Source organism: Perna viridis, chromosome 9, assembly GCF_037379345.1.
Source record: "Perna viridis isolate PV_CMFRI_1.1 ecotype Kerala chromosome 9, ASM3737934v1, whole genome shotgun sequence".
Taxonomy (NCBI): domain Eukaryota; kingdom Metazoa; phylum Mollusca; class Bivalvia; order Mytilida; family Mytilidae; genus Perna; species Perna viridis.
The window spans coordinates 34,665,883-34,690,429 of NC_142453.1; the positions used below are offsets into that span (position 1 = coordinate 34,665,883).

General features: G+C 30.9%; 1 protein-coding gene and 1 long non-coding RNA gene across 2 annotated transcripts in view; one reads left to right on the forward strand and one right to left on the reverse strand.

The window, feature by feature from the left end:
* Positions 1-304: 304 nt before the first annotated feature.
* On the forward strand, positions 305-23,731 carry LOC148607954 (uncharacterized). The gene is made up of 2 exons (XR_015915033.1): positions 305-410; positions 23,469-23,731. It is a non-coding gene; the product is annotated as an uncharacterized LOC148607954 (long non-coding RNA).
* The window catches only part of LOC148607955 (uncharacterized), a 69,183-nt gene continuing 68,017 nt past the window's right edge, over positions 23,382-24,547 (reverse strand). Inside the window, 1 exon segment of the mRNA XM_088544480.1 lies at positions 23,382-23,921. Within this exon segment, the coding sequence (XP_088400606.1) occupies positions 23,465-23,921 (457 nt within the window). The 3' untranslated portion in view covers positions 23,382-23,464.

Here is a 24,547-nt window from a genome sequence, read left to right on the forward strand (position 1 = left end):
ATGTTTCCTGTAAGATTGCGGCACACACGTCGCAAATATGCGGCAAACAATTTTGTTTCCCACAATGTTTGCTATTTGTTCGCAGCTTGCGGCAAACATTCTGCAAACATCGCAGCTTTTAGCAGTTTATAAACCGCTAGTTTGCCATAATTCATAGTCATCATTCGATCATGTCTGCGGTAACTTCACTAGAAACTTAGTTGATCGCCAGAACTTTCAAATTCTTTTGAGCATGCTCAGTGCTATTCAAAATTTGAATCATGCAGGGAATTAAGCATCCGAACATTTCATTTACCGTTCTATGTATTAATTACCTCAATTTGGATGCAGTATGCAATCAAACAGGTATTACATGTACTAGTTAGAAGTAGGATTATCTGCATTGCTATAGAAGTACATGTGTAGTTATGGTAAGATTCAGATTCATTATTACAAGCAGTTAAATTACTATTTTCATTTAAGGTTTTTTTGTCTTGTTTGCTACAGAGCTATAGATTTATCTGTATGCATTATACTGGTGGTGTTTTTGATTTTTAATGTTATCAGAAGCATTTTTAATCTAAAATCTGAAAGCATGAAACCTACATTTCAAAATTTACAAAGTGTTTCAGCAAAAAACGAGTACACAAATGTATCAATTATCAAGTAACTGAGAATTATCTATAGAGATGATCGCCTGAGTATAGCTGAAATATCGTTGCTCGGGTGTTAAACCCCAATAATCAATCAATCTATAGAGATGAATTTGCATTCATCTGTGTCTTGAAATTTGGAGAAATTAACATTAATAAAAACATTAATAAAACAATGTAAACCAAAATTTGCAAAAATGACAATGGTAAATTTTAGATTGTATTAGTAATGATTACTGGAAATCTAGCTAGTACATGTACATAAATCTTTATTGAAGAGGAATAATTGCCGTAACATTGCAGCAACCCAAATAAGGCTATTAGTGTTCGCCGCGAACTTGCAGTGAATCTCGTTTGTATAATAATATATTTTGTAGTAATGAAGTTCGCAAAAACATCGCAGCTGTCCATATTAGGCTATAGAGTGTTTGCCGCAAGTTTGCGGCAAACTTCATTTGCATGGTAAATTGTTTGTAGCAAACTTGCAGCGAATATTTGCCATATATTGGCGGCAAATGTTCGCCAGAGAGCCATATTTTTTTGTAAGGGTAGCGCATTCGCTCTCGGACCCACATAGACTGGCAATAAAGTAAATAGCACACTAACTAGTGCATTTTGAAAGGCATACATAGACAACATAAAACACAGTTTCGTGCATAATAATAGGCACAATAAGACTGAGTAAAATACTAGTATCAAAATTCATGCACATATTTCTACAGTGTATGCAGTGGCGGATCCACATATTCATCAGCTGGGGGAGAGACCAAAAGCTTGTTCGAAGTAGGTAACTTGAAAAACAATACCCATTACATGTGAGATGGAAGAACGTGCGAAATTCCGAAAATTCACCATTTTATGAAAAACTCATTATTGTCAGCTTCAAACTGAAATATACTCACCTGAAATGAGAACATATGTTTAATACATCGATATATAAAACACAATTACACAACATGTCTTTTTTGCGTCGATTATATGCTTAAAATTAACATTTGTTCAATGTTAAGGTATTCTTCTCATGGGTAGGGGTGGCGATTTTTCTCCTAATTGGTCTTGAAAAAGTTCAAATATTTATTACTCAGGTTCATTAGAAAGCTAAGACACTATAAAATTATGTTTGAATATACAAAGGTTTGTTTGAAGCACAGTATTTAAAAAAATGACACTTATTTGTGAAAATAAAGAAAATATTAAATTTGACAATTATATGCGAAATTGAAGAAAATATTACATTCCGAAAATTCCCCTTTATTATGAAAAAACTCATTATTGTCAAATTGAAACTTAAAAAATGGCGCCTGAAATGAGAAGATATGTTAGATACATCACTTATTTAAAGGAACCCAACATGTCTATTGTACACCGTCTATTTGCTAAAATATAACATATTGAGGCATTTTTTTATGGGTAGGGGTGGCATTTTCCCACCTAACATGACATGAACAATTTCAAATATTTATTGCTTAGACTCATTTGAAGCGTAGACATAATATTAATATGCTGTATCACATAAAAGCTTGTTTAATCTACGGAATTCTGAAAAAAGACAATAATGGATGATATAGAAGAAAATTCTAAAATTCTGAAATTTCCCATTTTTCCGATTTTATAGTAATTGTCACACTAAAAGGAAAAACTAAGCGCCTCAATAGATCAGATATGTTTTATACATCTTTATCTTAATAATGAATGCTTGAAATTTGAGTTCTACATTCTTGGTATGATGTGAATGAGAATTCTGTTTGATACTGTGACCAGTTTTCTAGGGGTAGGGGTAATATTTTTACCATTTTTTGAAAAAATCTTTCTTGAACATTAATTTTTTGTGGTTTATTTATGTAGAAAAGAAAATTATCTATAGATTGATAACAAATTTGAGACGTTTCAGTCGAACAATAACTTGTAGAGTAGAATTTATCTGACTTTTACGGAAAATTCGAAAATCCCATTTTTTGCATTTTTGGATAAATTCTGTCTACGAAAATCGGCAAAATTTATCAAAAGAACCCCAGAAGTATAAATTGTGATAATACTAAACAGAAAATACATGTACCAAATAAACTGTTTTTACTGACGTATAAATACTCTAGGGGTTTTGACAGTGAAAAATATGCCAATTTAAGCAAATTTTCGGCGGGATAGAGGTATATTTTATTCATTTTACCCCACAATCCTAGGTGTCACTGCAACAGTATTGGTACCATTTTAAAGCTGAGACATTGGGCTACATGATGATACATGTACATACATATGTAAGTTTACTTCTTTTTGAATAAAGAAGAAGTTCGTAGAATTAAAATATTCAAAAAATTGATTTTTGCCTCAACGAGGTATAAAAAGTAGCCGAAAAATTCAAAAATGCTTCAGTGAATTTTTTGGCCACAAAAATATTCTGAAATGGGAAGTATAAGGGTACCTGAAAATCATATTTTGGTTGATGAGTGAGGGGTGGGGGGTGCACGGAGGGTATCTTAGCCCACGTACTAAAGGGGATTGAATGAATGTTGTGAATTAAAATATACAAATTAAGTGCCCGTCGTCGACTTTTTCAAAACCTCTCAAAATGTCTATTAGAAACACAAGTCTTGGGTCTCGAAAGGCAAACCTCCAAAAAGTTACGGAAATTAAAAGGCTTTATTTTCCAATTAAGATAATGTTCTAGATGCAATTGTCATGTTCTTATACATTGTATCATTGAAGATAATGTTAAATTACTTATGAGCCGCTTTATAGTTCCAATCGGTTACCTAAACATTGGACAATTTTTTGTTTATAAGGTTTATGTACTTGTATCGAAACGCGCTTCAGCAGTCGTAAACATTCTAAAGGATGGGGTGACATATTTCACCAGATATACGCACAGTGGATGTTAATTGGTTTCGCCCATAGTTGTACGAGATAATAAGACAAATTAAGTTATATGACACTTGTAACTTAATTTTACGGTGATAATAATTATTTTAATAGATCCTTGCAACACGCCCTTATGAATGACAGCCCAACAACTAAGGATACTATTAATTTTGATTTGCTGTTTTCGATTAGTTAAGTAGGAATGAAGGAGGGATACTGAAAGCTTGGAAACTCAATATGCTGATAATTTGTCAAACAAAATTTCATGGGGGGTGCAGCAACATTGTAGTTTTTATCTAGTGCTGATCGCCAATCTTCTAGCAGTCTCAGTAGTGTTGTTCGCATGACACCCATTGCCCCTACAAAAAGCACATAAATAAGGGTGAAAAATAGAATAAAAATACTCGCTCAATGGAGTATCTCAAACTTTTCCATAAACTTTTGAAAAAGAAGATAATACTGGAATTAGATTTTTCCAAAGGATTTTCTTGTATAATGGTGTTTCTTGTGTCTGTTTCAGTCTGTCTGGAAAAACTCCACTTTTTATACAATTTATCAAATTTGTTTACAAAGGTACCATTTCAGTTCTACAGTTTTTCACAATGTTAGATGGTATGTCATCTATACCTGTGTCCTTTTTCTATTCATTTTACAAAACAATCGTATTAAAATCATTTTCACTAACTTTTTTTGAAAATCAAAAGATGAAGTATATGTACATTAATTTTCTATTTGACTTCATATTAACAATACTAGGGTGTGTGAGTTTATCGTTATTCACATCTTCACCAATTTTCGTTGCTACCGTGAAAAAAAGTTCTTAAAATGTTAGCAACTTCAGTTGTGTTATTTATAATTATATTATTCTCTTGCAATACAATCTTATTATCACCAAGATACCGCTTTTGGAGAAAAAAAAAAGGTTTGATAGTAGACCAAAAGTCACTATTTTTGCACCACCTGTACGCCTTTCTAAAAAAATATTGTCTGGTCCAATTCTTTATTTTGGTTACCAGATTCCGTTGTTTTCGATATTTCCCCCCAATGTTTTTGAATATAGGTTTATTGTGTATTGGGTGTACAATATATGTTTTGGTTAAACATCCTTGCGTAGTTCTCTGTTCGTACATGGTAGTGTTTTTGTTTCTTGTTTTCTAGTTTTTATTGGAGCATGCTTGTTCAGTAATTCAGAGAACTTGTTTTTATATTGGTGGTATATCTCATTTACATATTCTACTTTTGATGCATCTTCAGGGGTATTTCGGTGTTAAGATTGTCTACATCAAAATTTTTCTAGCGTCTGTAATTGATGGGTTATTGATTTTGATCATGTACTTTACCTTTAAAAGAAACTGCAATTATATTGTGACAGTCACAAAATGTTTTATGTGTTAAAACACGATTTTTTTTCTGTTTGTTACAATGATATCTATAACTGTTGCAGATGGTATAACATGTATTATCTGTAATTAATTGTGATAGATGAAAAATATCACATAAATCCTTCATGCTCTGACATTTCGACTCATTTAGCTTATCAAAATTATAGTAAGTAGGTTGTCATAATTCACATAGCATTTATCTATATATTTTGTAAAATTTTCTGATAAAAGAACTAGGTCAGAAATAGATGGTGGTTTGTAAACTCCTGTAATTAACCATCTGTTGTTATATATGTATTTTTAACTAATGTTTTCAGTGGCGGATCCAGGATTTGAGTTTAGGGGGTGGAGGCGCTAATTGAATTGAATGCTTTGGGGTAAAAGTTATGAAATTTTTTTTTCTTACCGATTTAGTCCTTGGATCCGCGCCTGGTTTTCTATTATCTTACACTCTAAATTTTGTCGCCTGCTGAATGCAGACCAGTGCCGCTGGTGGAGCAGGGCATGCTTACCTTCCGGGGCTCCTCGTGTCACTAGTGTTTTGTTTTTTTTTATTGGAGTTCATTTGTGCGTGTGTGTGTGCTAAAGATGTGTAGGTCTATGTATTAGGCACAGACCATTTAGTAGGTAATTTTATATCCTATTGACAATTTGTCATATTATTGACGCTTCGGTATTTTTTACCTATATTATTTCCACCTATAAATCATGCATTTGAAGTAAACATTTTATAGTGCTTCAATCGTTCTTATATTTGCAGTGGAACTTATGTATGATGTACCATGGCCAAGAGATTCAAAAGTATCTATACTTGTATATGCTGTAAAAATTGAAGCAAATGCTACAAATTAATGAGCACATGCTACAAATTAATGAGCACATGCTACTTTTTAAAGCACGTGCTCTATTTTCTACTGTAAAATGCTGTTTGGTTAAAAAATAATTACAAAGCTCATAAATGGTAAAAGTTTAGTATATACTGTATATTTCAATAGAGTCATATTCTATTTCCTACATACAGATACAACTTAAGTTATTAAATACCGCATATGGTGTTTAAAGTACAGCACACTGTTTATCTGAAACATCATATGCTACTTACTATAGGAACGTAAATGTAGGAAAACTGAGATACAACATAAGCTGTAAAAATACAGTGCATATGCTACATGTTTTGTAGCTTATGATACAATTTTTGCAGCACATGCAAGTACAAATACTCTTGAACCTCTTCGTACACCATAGGAAATAGACTGGAATCCCTTCAGATGGCCACAATAGTTTGATAAAGTATATGGTTGACGATGCCAGCTGAATTTTAGTTTAAATGCTATATATACGTATCATTATAACGTACAGAAAAAAATCCCACCAAAATTAATTTAAGGGTTTAAAAATACGATTTTTTTCCAAATAGATATATAATCAGTGTTCATGTAATAATTAAATACGTGATGATTTTATAGACAGACCCACACTTAAAATATGTTACAAGAAAGCAAGCATAAGAGGATTAAATTAGTATAGGGATAGGCTAAGACATGAATCCTGATATGAGACACTTCAGTGACTGAATAATACCAATTCTCTGTTAATAACAACCTAAAACAAGGAAATATTTTTTTTGAATTCCATGCAAGGTCGTGCATGGTCACAAGACGTACCACATCGAACTTTGCGCGGTTTAAATTAAGCAAAGAGAAAATATTCACCCTCCCTTAATTTTTCCCTATTTCTTAATGATTTTGGGGATCGAAAAAATCAACGAAAAAAGTCTTATAACCTTTACTTTCCCGATGAATGTCAAGAATTTGTAGAATCGTTGTTAAAAATGCTATTCTTGGTATATCAAGGGAGAGAACTGATAGGTTGTTCACAGGATTACCAATTATGGTCTCAGTATCGTATTAATTTTCCCATAGACTTCTATAGTGAAGTGCATATTTTTAGGATTTTTTTAAAAAATATGTAAATTGATTCAATAAAACTTTCACTTATGTAGCATTTCTAAGGACATGTGAAAAAATAATTTCCCGCAAAGAAAATAGGGTGAGTCCACGAAGATTGGACAGAAAAGTAGTCTTGAACTATAAATAGCCATTTTCCCTACTTTCACTTTCGTTTTGCACTCACCAAACCAACCTTTTCAGTGGAACATTTTTATGATATTATGTTAGATTTTCTTTTAAAAAAGTTCTTCATCTTACAGTGTGATGTTTGCTCTATTTTTTAAGTCATTGTTCATGTCTTTTGACAAAACATTAGTTTGTAGAGAGGCAAAAAGAAAATGCACTATATTTTTATGGCATCCACGTTTTGATGTACACCCGCTCAGGGATATGCAATACGATACTGGTACCTATTACTAATAAACATTTCAATATAATCCTAAAAGTTGTTGTTTTTCTGCTAGAGTATTCATTTCCATACTGAAAATTCAGAATATCATTGCCCTGCTACAAACATGAGTTTTCTATTAAAATTCTTATATAGGTACCCTATTCCAGGCATAAGACTAATATCTCAATGTTAGCCAGAAAATATTACTTTTGATAAAAAGCTGCTGTATTAATCAAACTAAGCAACTTTGTGGTTTATTCTGACATGGTAGATACATGAGCTGTACTATGAGTTCTAAATCATTATTTAATCCCCACTTGTGAGTTCCATATATGGAAATATTAATATCCGAACCTCCTTTTTTGTCTTTAACTCAAGGGAGCCTCTTGTTTAAAGTAAAGTATAATGACCGGTACAACCAACTGTTTTAAACTATAGATATGGTCATTTCAATTATAATAAATCCAGAAAAAATTATACCAATATCATAGTTTTAAAAAAATATAGCTTTTCATATGCAGAAAATACAGATTTTAAGCCATTTTGGTACCCCAGGCAGATACAAATGGACCTCAATGTGACAGGAAAAGGACTTTTTCTTTAAAACAGATAGCTATGATGCAAGAAATATAGTTTACTGGTATAAATATTATAATAACAATTGTCTGCTTTAGATACTTTTTGAAAAAATTCAGTTTTTATATGAAAAAACACCATTATTTTTCTTGCCGCATTAGAATCTGTCCATTTGAACCACTGAAAAAAGTCCACTAAAAAATTGGCTGATGACTTTTGTGACATTTCTGTGTTTAAATCAACCACACAGTTATATGGCAACTCATTTTAGCTATTTATTTGAAAGAAAAACAAAAAATAAAAAAAATATTCATTTTTTCATATATAAGAGGCAATGTATGGAAAATGACTATTTTCAAGTCCTAACCACATACTTAAAATGTGTTGTAACTTGAAAACTATCCTTTATGCAGGAGTATTACTTGCTTTAGGTTACCTGAATATAGATATGCTCATCATAAATAGTCAAGATAATAATTTTATTGAACTGATATCCTACAAATTCATGAAAACAAAATGCATTTCCAAATTTGGTAAAAATTAACTATAAATGCAAAAAACCAGAGCTACCATAAAAAATCAGGTTCAAAAGTTGGCTAATTCATCTTAAAAGTGTTACCTGTATTGGGGTACTACTTTTTCAGCTGGTAAAGACCACTTGCTGAATATCCAACTTTACTTGAAAAACTGGCTTACTAGGTCTCAGTATCGTATTAATTTTCCCATAGACTTCTATAGTGAAGTGCATATTTTTAGGATTTTTTAAAAAATATGTAAATTGATTCAATAAAACTTTCACTTATGTAGCATTTCTAAGGACATGTGAAAAAATAATTTCCCGCAAAGAAAATAGGGTGAGTCCACGAAGATTGGACAGAAAAGTAGTCTTGAACTATAAATAGCCATTTTCCCTACTTTCACTTTCGTTTTGCACTCACCAAACCAACCTTTTCAGTGGAACATTTTTATGATATTATGTTAGATTTTCTTTTAAAAAAGTTCTTCATCTTACAGTGTGATGTTTGCTCTATTTTTTAAGTCATTGTTCATGTCTTTTGACAAAACATTAGTTTGTAGAGAGGCAAAAAGAAAATGCACTATATTTTTATGGCATCCACGTTTTGATGTACACCCGCTCAGGGATATGCAATACGATACTGGTACCTATTACTAATAAACATTTCAATATAATCCTAAAAGTTGTTGTTTTTCTGCTAGAGTATTCATTTCCATACTGAAAATTCAGAATATCATTGCCCTGCTACAAACATGAGTTTTCTATTAAAATTCTTATATAGGTACCCTATTCCAGGCATAAGACTAATATCTCAATGTTAGCCAGAAAATATTACTTTTGATAAAAAGCTGCTGTATTAATCAAACTAAGCAACTTTGTGGTTTATTCTGACATGGTAGATACATGAGCTGTACTATGAGTTCTAAATCATTATTTAATCCCCACTTGTGAGTTCCATATATGGAAATATTAATATCCGAACCTCCTTTTTTGTCTTTAACTCAAGGGAGCCTCTTGTTTAAAGTAAAGTATAATGACCGGTACAACCAACTGTTTTAAACTATAGATATGGTCATTTCAATTATAATAAATCCAGAAAAAATTATACCAATATCATAGTTTTAAAAAAATATAGCTTTTCATATGCAGAAAATACAGATTTTAAGCCATTTTGGTACCCCAGGCAGATACAAATGGACCTCAATGTGACAGGAAAAGGACTTTTTCTTTAAAACAGATAGCTATGATGCAAGAAATATAGTTTACTGGTATAAATATTATAATAACAATTGTCTGCTTTAGATACTTTTTGAAAAAATTCAGTTTTTATATGAAAAAACACCATTATTTTTCTTGCCGCATTAGAATCTGTCCATTTGAACCACTGAAAAAAGTCCACTAAAAAATTGGCTGATGACTTTTGTGACATTTCTGTGTTTAAATCAACCACACAGTTATATGGCAACTCATTTTAGCTATTTATTTGAAAGAAAAACAAAAAATAAAAAAAATATTCATTTTTTCATATATAAGAGGCAATGTATGGAAAATGACTATTTTCAAGTCCTAACCACATACTTAAAATGTGTTGTAACTTGAAAACTATCCTTTATGCAGGAGTATTACTTGCTTTAGGTTACCTGAATATAGATATGCTCATCATAAATAGTCAAGATAATAATTTTATTGAACTGATATCCTACAAATTCATGAAAACAAAATGCATTTCCAAATTTGGTAAAAATTAACTATAAATGCAAAAAACCAGAGCTACCATAAAAAATCAGGTTCAAAAGTTGGCTAATTCATCTTAAAAGTGTTACCTGTATTGGGGTACTACTTTTTCAGCTGGTAAAGACCACTTGCTGAATATCCAACTTTACTTGAAAAACTGGCTTACTAGGTCTCAGTATCGTATTAATTTTCCCATAGACTTCTATAGTGAAGTGCATATTTTTAGGATTTTTTAAAAAATATGTAAATTGATTCAATAAAACTTTCACTTATGTAGCATTTCTAAGGACATGTGAAAAAATAATTTCCCGCAAAGAAAATAGGGTGAGTCCACGAAGATTGGACAGAAAAGTAGTCTTGAACTATAAATAGCCATTTTCCCTACTTTCACTTTCGTTTTGCACTCACCAAACCAACCTTTTCAGTGGAACATTTTTATGATATTATGTTAGATTTTCTTTTAAAAAAGTTCTTCATCTTACAGTGTGATGTTTGCTCTATTTTTTAAGTCATTGTTCATGTCTTTTGACAAAACATTAGTTTGTAGAGAGGCAAAAAGAAAATGCACTATATTTTTATGGCATCCACGTTTTGATGTACACCCGCTCAGGGATATGCAATACGATACTGGTACCTATTACTAATAAACATTTCAATATAATCCTAAAAGTTGTTGTTTTTCTGCTAGAGTATTCATTTCCATACTGAAAATTCAGAATATCATTGCCCTGCTACAAACATGAGTTTTCTATTAAAATTCTTATATAGGTACCCTATTCCAGGCATAAGACTAATATCTCAATGTTAGCCAGAAAATATTACTTTTGATAAAAAGCTGCTGTATTAATCAAACTAAGCAACTTTGTGGTTTATTCTGACATGGTAGATACATGAGCTGTACTATGAGTTCTAAATCATTATTTAATCCCCACTTGTGAGTTCCATATATGGAAATATTAATATCCGAACCTCCTTTTTTGTCTTTAACTCAAGGGAGCCTCTTGTTTAAAGTAAAGTATAATGACCGGTACAACCAACTGTTTTAAACTATAGATATGGTCATTTCAATTATAATAAATCCAGAAAAAATTATACCAATATCATAGTTTTAAAAAAATATAGCTTTTCATATGCAGAAAATACAGATTTTAAGCCATTTTGGTACCCCAGGCAGATACAAATGGACCTCAATGTGACAGGAAAAGGACTTTTTCTTTAAAACAGATAGCTATGATGCAAGAAATATAGTTTACTGGTATAAATATTATAATAACAATTGTCTGCTTTAGATACTTTTTGAAAAAATTCAGTTTTTATATGAAAAAACACCATTATTTTTCTTGCCGCATTAGAATCTGTCCATTTGAACCACTGAAAAAAGTCCACTAAAAAATTGGCTGATGACTTTTGTGACATTTCTGTGTTTAAATCAACCACACAGTTATATGGCAACTCATTTTAGCTATTTATTTGAAAGAAAAACAAAAAATAAAAAAAATATTCATTTTTTCATATATAAGAGGCAATGTATGGAAAATGACTATTTTCAAGTCCTAACCACATACTTAAAATGTGTTGTAACTTGAAAACTATCCTTTATGCAGGAGTATTACTTGCTTTAGGTTACCTGAATATAGATATGCTCATCATAAATAGTCAAGATAATAATTTTATTGAACTGATATCCTACAAATTCATGAAAACAAAATGCATTTCCAAATTTGGTAAAAATTAACTATAAATGCAAAAAACCAGAGCTACCATAAAAAATCAGGTTCAAAAGTTGGCTAATTCATCTTAAAAGTGTTACCTGTATTGGGGTACTACTTTTTCAGCTGGTAAAGACCACTTGCTGAATATCCAACTTTACTTGAAAAACTGGCTTACTAGGTCTCAGTATCGTATTAATTTTCCCATAGACTTCTATAGTGAAGTGCATATTTTTAGGATTTTTTAAAAAATATGTAAATTGATTCAATAAAACTTTCACTTATGTAGCATTTCTAAGGACATGTGAAAAAATAATTTCCCGCAAAGAAAATAGGGTGAGTCCACGAAGATTGGACAGAAAAGTAGTCTTGAACTATAAATAGCCATTTTCCCTACTTTCACTTTCGTTTTGCACTCACCAAACCAACCTTTTCAGTGGAACATTTTTATGATATTATGTTAGATTTTCTTTTAAAAAAGTTCTTCATCTTACAGTGTGATGTTTGCTCTATTTTTTAAGTCATTGTTCATGTCTTTTGACAAAACATTAGTTTGTAGAGAGGCAAAAAGAAAATGCACTATATTTTTATGGCATCCACGTTTTGATGTACACCCGCTCAGGGATATGCAATACGATACTGGTACCTATTACTAATAAACATTTCAATATAATCCTAAAAGTTGTTGTTTTTCTGCTAGAGTATTCATTTCCATACTGAAAATTCAGAATATCATTGCCCTGCTACAAACATGAGTTTTCTATTAAAATTCTTATATAGGTACCCTATTCCAGGCATAAGACTAATATCTCAATGTTAGCCAGAAAATATTACTTTTGATAAAAAGCTGCTGTATTAATCAAACTAAGCAACTTTGTGGTTTATTCTGACATGGTAGATACATGAGCTGTACTATGAGTTCTAAATCATTATTTAATCCCCACTTGTGAGTTCCATATATGGAAATATTAATATCCGAACCTCCTTTTTTGTCTTTAACTCAAGGGAGCCTCTTGTTTAAAGTAAAGTATAATGACCGGTACAACCAACTGTTTTAAACTATAGATATGGTCATTTCAATTATAATAAATCCAGAAAAAATTATACCAATATCATAGTTTTAAAAAAATATAGCTTTTCATATGCAGAAAATACAGATTTTAAGCCATTTTGGTACCCCAGGCAGATACAAATGGACCTCAATGTGACAGGAAAAGGACTTTTTCTTTAAAACAGATAGCTATGATGCAAGAAATATAGTTTACTGGTATAAATATTATAATAACAATTGTCTGCTTTAGATACTTTTTGAAAAAATTCAGTTTTTATATGAAAAAACACCATTATTTTTCTTGCCGCATTAGAATCTGTCCATTTGAACCACTGAAAAAAGTCCACTAAAAAATTGGCTGATGACTTTTGTGACATTTCTGTGTTTAAATCAACCACACAGTTATATGGCAACTCATTTTAGCTATTTATTTGAAAGAAAAACAAAAAATAAAAAAAATATTCATTTTTTCATATATAAGAGGCAATGTATGGAAAATGACTATTTTCAAGTCCTAACCACATACTTAAAATGTGTTGTAACTTGAAAACTATCCTTTATGCAGGAGTATTACTTGCTTTAGGTTACCTGAATATAGATATGCTCATCATAAATAGTCAAGATAATAATTTTATTGAACTGATATCCTACAAATTCATGAAAACAAAATGCTTTTCCAAATTTGGTAAAAATTAACTATAAATGCAAAAAACCAGAGCTACCATAAAAAATCAGGTTCAAAAGTTGGCTAATTCATCTTAAAAGTGTTACCTGTATTGGGGTACTACTTTTTCAGCTGGTAAAGACCACTTGCTGAATATCCAACTTTACTTGAAAAACTGGCTTACTAGGTCTCAGTATCGTATTAATTTTCCCATAGACTTCTATAGTGAAGTGCATATTTTTAGGATTTTTTAAAAAATATGTAAATTGATTCAATAAAACTTTCACTTATGTAGCATTTCTAAGGACATGTGAAAAAATAATTTCCCGCAAAGAAAATAGGGTGAGTCCACGAAGATTGGACAGAAAAGTAGTCTTGAACTATAAATAGCCATTTTCCCTACTTTCACTTTCGTTTTGCACTCACCAAACCAACCTTTTCAGTGGAACATTTTTATGATATTATGTTAGATTTTCTTTTAAAAAAGTTCTTCATCTTACAGTGTGATGTTTGCTCTATTTTTTAAGTCATTGTTCATGTCTTTTGACAAAACATTAGTTTGTAGAGAGGCAAAAAGAAAATGCACTATATTTTTATGGCATCCATGTTTTGACGTACACCCGCTCAGGGATATGCAATACGATACTGGTACCTATTACTAATAAACATTTCAATATAATCCTAAAAGTTGTTGTTTTTCTGCTAGAGTATTCATTTCCATACTGAAAATTCAGAATATCATTGCCCTGCTACAAACATGAGTTTTCTATTAAAATTCTTATATAGGTACCCTATTCCAGGCATAAGACTAATATCTCAATGTTAGCCAGAAAATATTACTTTTGATAAAAAGCTGCTGTATTAATCAAACTAAGCAACTTTGTGGTTTATTCTGACATGGTAGATACATGAGCTGTACTATGAGTTCTAAATCATTATTTAATCCCCACTTGTGAGTTCCATATATGGAAATATTAATATCCGAACCTCCTTTTTTGTCTTTAACTCAAGGGAGCCTCTTGTTTAAAGTAAAGTATAATGACCGGTACAACCAACTGTTTTAAACTATAGATATGGTCATTTCAATTATAATAAATCCAGAAAAAATTATACCAATATCATAGTTTTAAAAAAATATAGCTTTTCATATGCAGAAAATACAGATTTTAAGCCATTTTGGTACCCCAGGCAGATACAAATGGACCTCAATGTGACAGGAAAAGGACTTTTTCTTTAAAACAGATAGCTATGATGCAAGAAATATAGTTTACTGGTATAAATATTATAATAACAATTGTCTGCTTTAGATACTTTTTGAAAAAATTCAGTTTTTATATGAAAAAACACCATTATTTTTCTTGCCGCATTAGAATCTGTCCATTTGAACCACTGAAAAAAGTCCACTAAAAAATTGGCTGATGACTTTTGTGACATTTCTGTGTTTAAATCAACCACACAGTTATATGGCAACTCATTTTAGCTATTTATTTGAAAGAAAAACAAAAAATAAAAAAAATATTCATTTTTTCATATATAAGAGGCAATGTATGGAAAATGACTATTTTCAAGTCCTAACCACATACTTAAAATGTGTTGTAACTTGAAAACTATCCTTTATGCAGGAGTATTACTTGCTTTAGGTTACCTGAATATAGATATGCTCATCATAAATAGTCAAGATAATAATTTTATTGAACTGATATCCTACAAATTCATGAAAACAAAATGCATTTCCAAATTTGGTAAAAATTAACTATAAATGCAAAAAACCAGAGCTACCATAAAAAATCAGGTTCAAAAGTTGGCTAATTCATCTTAAAAGTGTTACCTGTATTGGGGTACTACTTTTTCAGCTGGTAAAGATCACTTGCTGAATATCCAACTTTACTTGAAAAACTGGCTTACTACTAATAAACATTTCAATATAATCCTAAAAGTTGTTGTTTTTCTGCTAGAGTATTCATTTCCATACTGAAAATTCAGAATATCATTGCCCTGCTACAAACATGAGTTTTCTATTAAAATTCTTATATAGGTACCCTATTCCAGGCATAAGACTAATATCTCAATGTTAGCCAGAAAATATTACTTTTGATAAAAAGCTGCTGTATTAATCAAACTAAGCAACTTTGTGGTTTATTCTGACATGGTAGATACATGAGCTGTACTATGAGTTCTAAATCATTATTTAATCCCCACTTGTGAGTTCCATATATGGAAATATTAATATCCGAACCTCCTTTTTTGTCTTTAACTCAAGGGAGCCTCTTGTTTAAAGTAAAGTATAATGACCGGTACAACCAACTGTTTTAAACTATAGATATGGTCATTTCAATTATAATAAATCCAGAAAAAATTATACCAATATCATAGTTTTAAAAAAATATAGCTTTTCATATGCAGAAAATACAGATTTTAAGCCATTTTGGTACCCCAGGCAGATACAAATGGACCTCAATGTGACAGGAAAAGGACTTTTTCTTTAAAACAGATAGCTATGATGCAAGAAATATAGTTTACTGGTATAAATATTATAATAACAATTGTCTGCTTTAGATACTTTTTGAAAAAATTCAGTTTTTATATGAAAAAACACCATTATTTTTCTTGCCGCATTAGAATCTGTCCATTTGAACCACTGAAAAAAGTCCACTAAAAAATTGGCTGATGACTTTTGTGACATTTCTGTGTTTAAATCAACCACACAGTTATATGGCAACTCATTTTAGCTATTTATTTGAAAGAAAAACAAAAAATAAAAAAAATATTCATTTTTTCATATATAAGAGGCAATGTATGGAAAATGACTATTTTCAAGTCCTAACCACATACTTAAAATGTGTTGTAACTTGAAAACTATCCTTTATGCAGGAGTATTACTTGCTTTAGGTTACCTGAATATAGATATGCTCATCATAAATAGTCAAGATAATAATTTTATTGAACTGATATCCTACAAATTCATGAAAACAAAATGCATTTCCAAATTTGGTAAAAATTAACTATAAATGCAAAAAACCAGAGCTACCATAAAAAATCAGGTTCAAAAGTTGGCTAATTCATCTTAAAAGTGTTACCTGTATTGGGGTACTACTTTTTCAGCTGGTAAAGATCACTTGCTGAATATCCAACTTTACTTGAAAAACTGGCTTACTACTAATAAACATTTCAATATAATCCTAAAAGTTGTTGTTTTTCTGCTAGAGTATTCATTTCCATACTGAAAATTCAGAATATCATTGCCCTGCTACAAACATGAGTTTTCTATTAAAATTCTTATATAGGTACCCTATTCCAGGCATAAGACTAATATCTCAATGTTAGCCAGAAAATATTACTTTTGATAAAAAGCTGCTGTATTAATCAAACTAAGCAACTTTGTGGTTTATTCTGACATGGTAGATACATGAGCTGTACTATGAGTTCTAAATCATTATTTAATCCCCACTTGTGAGTTCCATATATGGAAATATTAATATCCGAACCTCCTTTTTTGTCTTTAACTCAAGGGAGCCTCTTGTTTAAAGTAAAGTATAATGACCGGTACAACCAACTGTTTTAAACTATAGATATGGTCATTTCAATTATAATAAATCCAGAAAAAATTATACCAATATCATAGTTTTAAAAAAATATAGCTTTTCATATGCAGAAAATACAGATTTTAAGCCATTTTGGTACCCCAGGCAGATACAAATGGACCTCAATGTGACAGGAAAAGGACTTTTTCTTTAAAACAGATAGCTATGATGCAAGAAATATAGTTTACTGGTATAAATATTATAATAACAATTGTCTGCTTTAGATACTTTTTGAAAAAATTCAGTTTTTATATGAAAAAACACCATTATTTTTCTTGCCGCATTAGAATCTGTCCATTTGAACCACTGAAAAAAGTCCACTAAAAAATTGGCTGATGACTTTTGTGACATTTCTGTGTTTAAATCAACCACACAGTTATATGGCAACTCATTTTAGCTATTTATTTGAAAGAAAAACAAAAAATAAAAAAAATATTCATTTTTTCATATATAAGAGGCAATGTATGGAAAATGACTATTTTCAAGTCCTAACCACATACTTAAAATGTGTTGTAACTTGAAAACTATCCTTTATGCAGGAGTATTACTTGCTTTAGGTTACCTGAATATAGATATGCTCATCATAAATAGTCAAGATAATAATTTTATTGAACTGATATCCTACAAATTCATGAAAACAAAATGCATTTCCAAATTTGGTAAAAATTAACTATAAATGCAAAAAACCAGAGCTACCATAAAAAATCAGGTACAAAAGTTGGCTAATTCATCTTAAAAGTGTTACCTGTATTGGGGTACTACTTTTTCAGCTGGTAAAGACCACTTGCTGAATATCCAACTTTACTTGAAAAACTGGCTTACTAGGTCTCAGTATCGTATTAATTTTCCCATAGACTTCTATAGTGAAGTGCATATTTTTAGGATTTTTTAAAAAATATGTAAATTGATTCAATAAAACTTTCACTTATGTAGCATTTCTAAGGACATGTGAAAAAATAATTTCCCGCAAAGAAAATAGGGTGAGTCCACGAAGATTGGACAGAAAAGTAGTCTTGAACTATAAATAGCCATTTTCCCTACTTTCACTTTCGTTTTGCACTCACCAAACCAACCTTTTCAGTGGAACATTTTTATGATATTATGTTAGATTTTCTTTTAAAAAAGTTCTTCATCTTACAGTGTGATGTTTGCTCTATTTTTTAAGTCATTGTTCATGTCTTTTGACAAAACATTAGTTTGTAGAGAGGCAAAAAGAAAATGCACTATATTTTTATGGCATCCATGTTTTGACGTACACCCGCTCAGGGATATGCAATACGATACTGGTACCTTATATGTGTACCAATAAACAACATTTAGAAACTATACTCTAAGAAATATCAACAGAAGTTTCATGGGTGTCATCTTAATTTGATTTCAACCGATGTGATTATTCTATTTCACAGATAAGAAATATATGTTTTAGAAAGACTTCACGTTCTACCAGACTGGTGGACGTCCTTATGGCAAGCCGAAGTGGACAAAAATCAATATTTTGTAATATTAGAAAATGAATTTGTAATATTACAAAATCATTTTTTTAATATCAGAAAAGATTTTTTAATATTAGAAATTCATTTTGTAATATTAAAAACTCATTTTCTAATATTACAACTTCCTGATTTATTTATATTACAAAACATCAGACAATTTATAATATTACAAATTGAATATGTAATATTAGAAAATGAATTTGTAGTATTAGAAAATCACTTTGCAATATTTAAAAATAAGTCACATTATTTAAAATCACAAATGATTTTCTAATATTAAGAAATCGTAATTGAATATGACAAATTCATTTTCTAATATTAAAAAGTCGCTTTTTAATATTAGAAATTCAGTTGATTGTTTAATATTAAAAAAATTTTTGTGATATTAGAAATCTTATTTGTAATATTAGAAAACATTTATTTTGTAATATTAGAAAAAATACTTTTTTAATATTACAAAGTCATTTTTTTAATATTAGAAAAGATTTTGTAATATTAGAAATTCATTTTCTAATATTACAAATTCTTGATTTAGTAATAGTATAAAACATGACACATTATGTAAAATTACAAATTGAATTTGTAATATTAGAAAATCACTTTCCAATATTGCAAAATTACTCAGATTTTTTTTAATATCACAAAATGATTTTCTAACATTAAAAAATCGTAATTGAATACAAGAAGTCCATTTTCTAATATTAGAAAATCAATTTCTAATATTGAAAAATCGTTTTATATTAGAAATTCAATCGATTTTTTAATATTAAAACAGAGTTTTGTGATATTAGAAATCTAATTTGTAATATTAGAAAATGAATTTTTAATATTAAAAAATCATTTTTTAATATTAGAAAGTACTTATTTTTGTCCACTTTGGCTTGCTATACGTCCTTCCAGACTGGTGGAGCAGGACATGCTACATAACACTCCCGAAGCCCACGATGCCATCCTTCTTTTGTGCATGGTAGCTCGTATTATAACCCCCCCCCCCCCACCCCTCTTACCTAATACTCGGGATCTGCCACTGCATCAAGTAGATTTTGAGACTTTGGAAAATTCAACAAAGCGGAACAAAACATAAAACATGATCTGTAACTCATCAGGGTAGACTCATATACAAAAAATCAGCTCAATATATGCAAGCGTTTAGAAAAAAAGTGCGGAAAAGTTAAATTTCGGTAAATTCAAGGGTCATAACTTGGATAAAATCAGCGAAGTGGAAAGAAACCTAAAACATGAACTGTAACTCATCAATGTAGACTCGCATACCAAAAAATCAGCTCATTATCTGCAAGCGTTTAAGGAAAAAGTGTTGAAAACCGAAATTTCTGTAATTTGTTCAAAATTCAAGGGTCATTACTTGGACAAATATCAGCAAAGTGGAACAAAACGTAAAATTGATCTGTAACTCATCAAGGTTGAATCGCATACCAAAAATCAGCTCAATATCTGTGTTTAGAAAAAAAAGTGCGGAAAACTTTTTTTTCCGGATGGACGGACTGCAATCTTAAGTCCCTTCAGCTAAAGCTGGTATGGAACGAATAAGCTCTGTAACATGCTGTATACATTGTTGCTAATATGTCATTAGAAAATCCAAATGTCGCATAAAGGATGAAATATACAAAGAGCATCCTAAATAAATGAGTGTGACATATCTTTCATGTGTGATCAGAGTCACTCTTTTCAGAAAAAAAGGATTAAACTTACTGCAAAAAACAACAATTAGTTAAAACAACATGATCATGGATGCCCATTAAACGCCAAATTATCGTATATTCAAAATAAACCATGGAATTGTAACTTCATTATTTTGGAAACTTATGATATGTATATTCTAAGTACATTTAGAATGTTAAATCACAAGTTGCGAAAAGAATAGGGACAATGGAAACATGTAACAAGGAGAGGATTTTCCGTACGCAATGGAAATAAAATTGGAGATGAACTTCATTATGTCCTTACATGTAAAAGTTTAAAAAACAGATATTGGAAAATATATGTATGCAGCTTTGGTAGAATTTATGGATCAGACGTAGATGAAGGAATAAAGAACCTCTGTGTTGAAAGTCAGTTGCACGATATTGGTAGTAGACAAAATGCTTTCCACTGTTTACATTCACGTGAACTTAGTCATGATGAATACTACGTATTTAGAGTATGTCCGAGCCTGCATGGGTATCACAGGAAACGTACGTTACAGCGACATCTTTACCACTACTGGCACGAGACCGCAATTAATTTAAAAAGTGCATTTCAATATACATATTTGAGCAGATTAAAAAAATTCCACGGGTGCAAACTGAATAAAACTTCTCTGGCCTAAAGATAAGTACAAACAGGATTTTATATATAAATTGTAGAAAATTTTACCATCATTTTCTGAAATTAATACATATAATTCGGAGATGAGGTAAACATGACAAATGAACTGAGTTAAAAGTCCTAAATTTTAACCTTCTTCCACTGAACCAAATCACAACTTTTAGTCAGAATTTATTAATGAAGAAAAAACCCATGTAATTTTAACCAATTTTCTACCAATTAGAGGCAAAACTTCAGCAAATAAGTTTCCAGTAAAAATATGAAAAAATGTGGAAGGTGCCTACTACTAAAGTTGGAACTATATTCGTATACAACGAAAACGAAGGGGAATTAATTGTGTTCTCGTACCTATTAGATCAATAAATGTGCCCAATTTGAATAAAAACTGCACTCATGTCAAAATGAACCTTTTTTGACTTCAAGTACAAAGTTTCATCATGATTAGTTGAAAAATATATAAGTTATAGCAAATTTAGTATCAGTGGTACATTGCATGACTCGCATGTCCAATGGTCGAAGAAAATAAGGCCCCTCTAAAATGTACATTTTTTTTTTAAAATGCAATATTTTTGTGATTTTTACATTGGTTGCATCATATTATGTGTATTTGATGCAATGAAGATCAGTTTACTCAAGTTCCAGCTGCTTTAAGGCCAAAAATTGGGTTTTTATACATGCGGCCATGGTCAATGCACTTTTAGACCATGTATAGGGGTACACATATGAAAACTCATTTTATGATGCTGACAATGACTTAAATTGATCAACTTCAAACATAAAGTGGTCTACACATATCAAATGTACATTGAAAACAATAAGAAGTGGTTTCAAAGCTAAAACTGTCACTCTAGATCAATTTAAACCAGACCTGTACAGAGCTTGTTCAAGTGCGATTGTGTCCGATATTAAAAGTTAGCCTTTATTTGGGTTTTGAATGATGAAAGATCTGAAACAAATGTAAAATAACGTAAGGTTCCAAGCTTATCAGGTACATAAGCAGACAGTCAGCTGTATTTTTCCAGTTTTTCTACAAAAAATTTCATTTTTGAAACCTTATAGTGTATGCGGAACTCTAAAATTAGGTGTTTTTGAGACATCACAAGGTATTTACATGTAGTGACTTACATTAGATGCATGAATATCAATGGAATGAATATATTAGGTTTTTTTCACATTATTTATATTATTTACTAGCAAATACAAAAGATTCAGACCAATAAAACACATATCTGTGATTTCATAGATCCTAAGACAAGGCTGTGAAAACCCCTGATTTTGCCATATTTCATTGACTCGGTTCATAAAAATTACACTGAATTGTCAGATTTCTGCCTACACCTTGTTCATAAAGTATGTTTATTTGTTGATTTGAAGTTCCTAGTGTATAGTTAGAGGAGAAAAACTCAAAGCTGTACAATATTTTCCCCACTGGTCTATATTTCATACCTAGCACCTTAGCAAAAGTGCAATTTCAATGGAAAATCCCATAGAAACCATATTTTTTATTTTAATTTCTGAAAATAGCGAATAATGGGCCAAAATCTTATTATTTCATGCAGATTTACTGAATTCTTGAAAATAAACACCAAATTACCCCCAGCAAATACTAGCAAGTACAATTTCTGATACCCAGGCAACCCCCTTATTAGGCACGAGACCACAATTAATTTTCAAGTGCATTTCAATATACACATTTGAGCAGATTAAAAAAATTCCACCAGTGTAAACTGAATAAAACTTCTTTGGCCTAAAGATATGTACAAACAGGATTTTATATATAAATTGTAGAAAATTTTACCATCATTTTCTGAAATTAATACATATAATTCGGAGATGAGGTAAACATGACAAATGAACTGAGTTAAAAGTCCTAAATTTTAACCTTCTTCCACTGAACCAAATCACAACTTTTAGTCAGAATTTATTAATGAAAAAAAATCCCATGTAATTTTAACCAATTTTCTACCAATTAGAGGCAAAACTTCAGCAAATACGTTTCCAGTAAAAATATGAAAAAATTTGGAAGGTACCTACTACCAAAGTTGGAACTATATTCGTATACAACGAAAACCAAGAGGAATCAATTGTGTTCTTGTACCTACTGATTGACCACACTCCCCCAGTAATACATAAACATCATCCTGTTACAGAACATGTTGCACCATTAGGTGAAGATGTGGATTATATTACATCTAATACTACTATCTATGGCCGCTGGGATAGTGCTTTCTCAGATGATGAAAGTAGCACTATTGAATATATTGTGGCACAGTAAAAATTTTGCCGAGAGGAGCGAGGCAAACAATTTGTTGAGGTTAAATTTTGAAACATTCTTCTACAGTGAGTGAAATGTGGATATCTTTTGAGGTAAAATTAGGAAGAAATTAAAGTTTCAACTTAAAAGCGCCAAAATCTACTCTTGACAAACCCATGTTTTGCAAATTTAAGGGGGGGGGGTGCATGCCATCATACCCCGCCTGAATCCGCTGCGAATATTAACAATGAATAAGAGAATAGGATAATGAATCTATCTACTTTATTGTTTTTTTTTTAACAATTTACAAATCATGGATGGAAATATAAAAATTAGTCTTTCTTTCCCTTTCAGTCAGTTGAATTGTCACCACTAGCCAAACTAAACTCCTTTACAGTGGCTTCCTGATTACCACTAACATCTATAGGAGGAAGCTTCATCGGCTTTGATTTATGTTGGTTCCTCTTTAACTCTGGTGCTGTAGAGTCATCCTTAGTTGTAAACAACATATGATGAGGAGCTTTCTGGCTTACATAACTCGCTGTTACGGGCTGAAGGGTTCTGTCAAATAACTCCATTGTTTTCTCAGAGAAAAGAATAAATCGTTTTGGTTTTTCTTTCATTTCTTGTTTAGGACTTGTCTGTCCATCTGGTAATGCACTGCCTATTCCCACATTGATATCACTAGCAGTAGTAAGACCATGTGAAGGACTGGGCCGTATATCATCAGCAGGCTCAGTGAAACTAAATGTCGATGGTTTAAATGCTTTGCCCTTCTCCTGTCCAAGAAACTCTTTTCCAAAACTCCTATAAAAATGTTATACATGTAATAATGAAATACAGTATACATTTTACAAAATGATTGTACTCACAGGAAAATATTATTTATTTTGACAAAGAAGGTGAATGCATGTACATGAATTTGCTGTTATTTTGGAGTGGTAAAATTTCTACAGAATTAAAAGTAACAAGATGGCTACACATACCCTTATATCCCCTGTATATATAAGCAGAGATGCATGGTGCGACATGTTAGTAAAGTAGAAAGAGGAAATCATCCAATTCAGAAGTAATGGATTAATGGTATATTGTTTTGATTAAAATATTTTAGTTTCAGAGTTGCATTCACAACATTTTCTTTCAATATTAACAACAAAATTTGCTGAATAAAATAGTTGGTGTAGTATGCACATCTACACCTCATCAACAACAGAACATTACATCTACACCTCATCAACAACAGAACATTACAAATTTGAACAGAATCCATTAAGTGGTTTCCACAAGGTCTATTGTTGAACTTGCTAAAAATGTGTAAGCCACTTAACTCCAACAAACAGAAACAAAAGGGTAGTAAAGTATGCACATTTACATTGCATAACATTACACGATACAAAATTTCAAAATGGTTACTAAGGAGTTGCATCCATCAA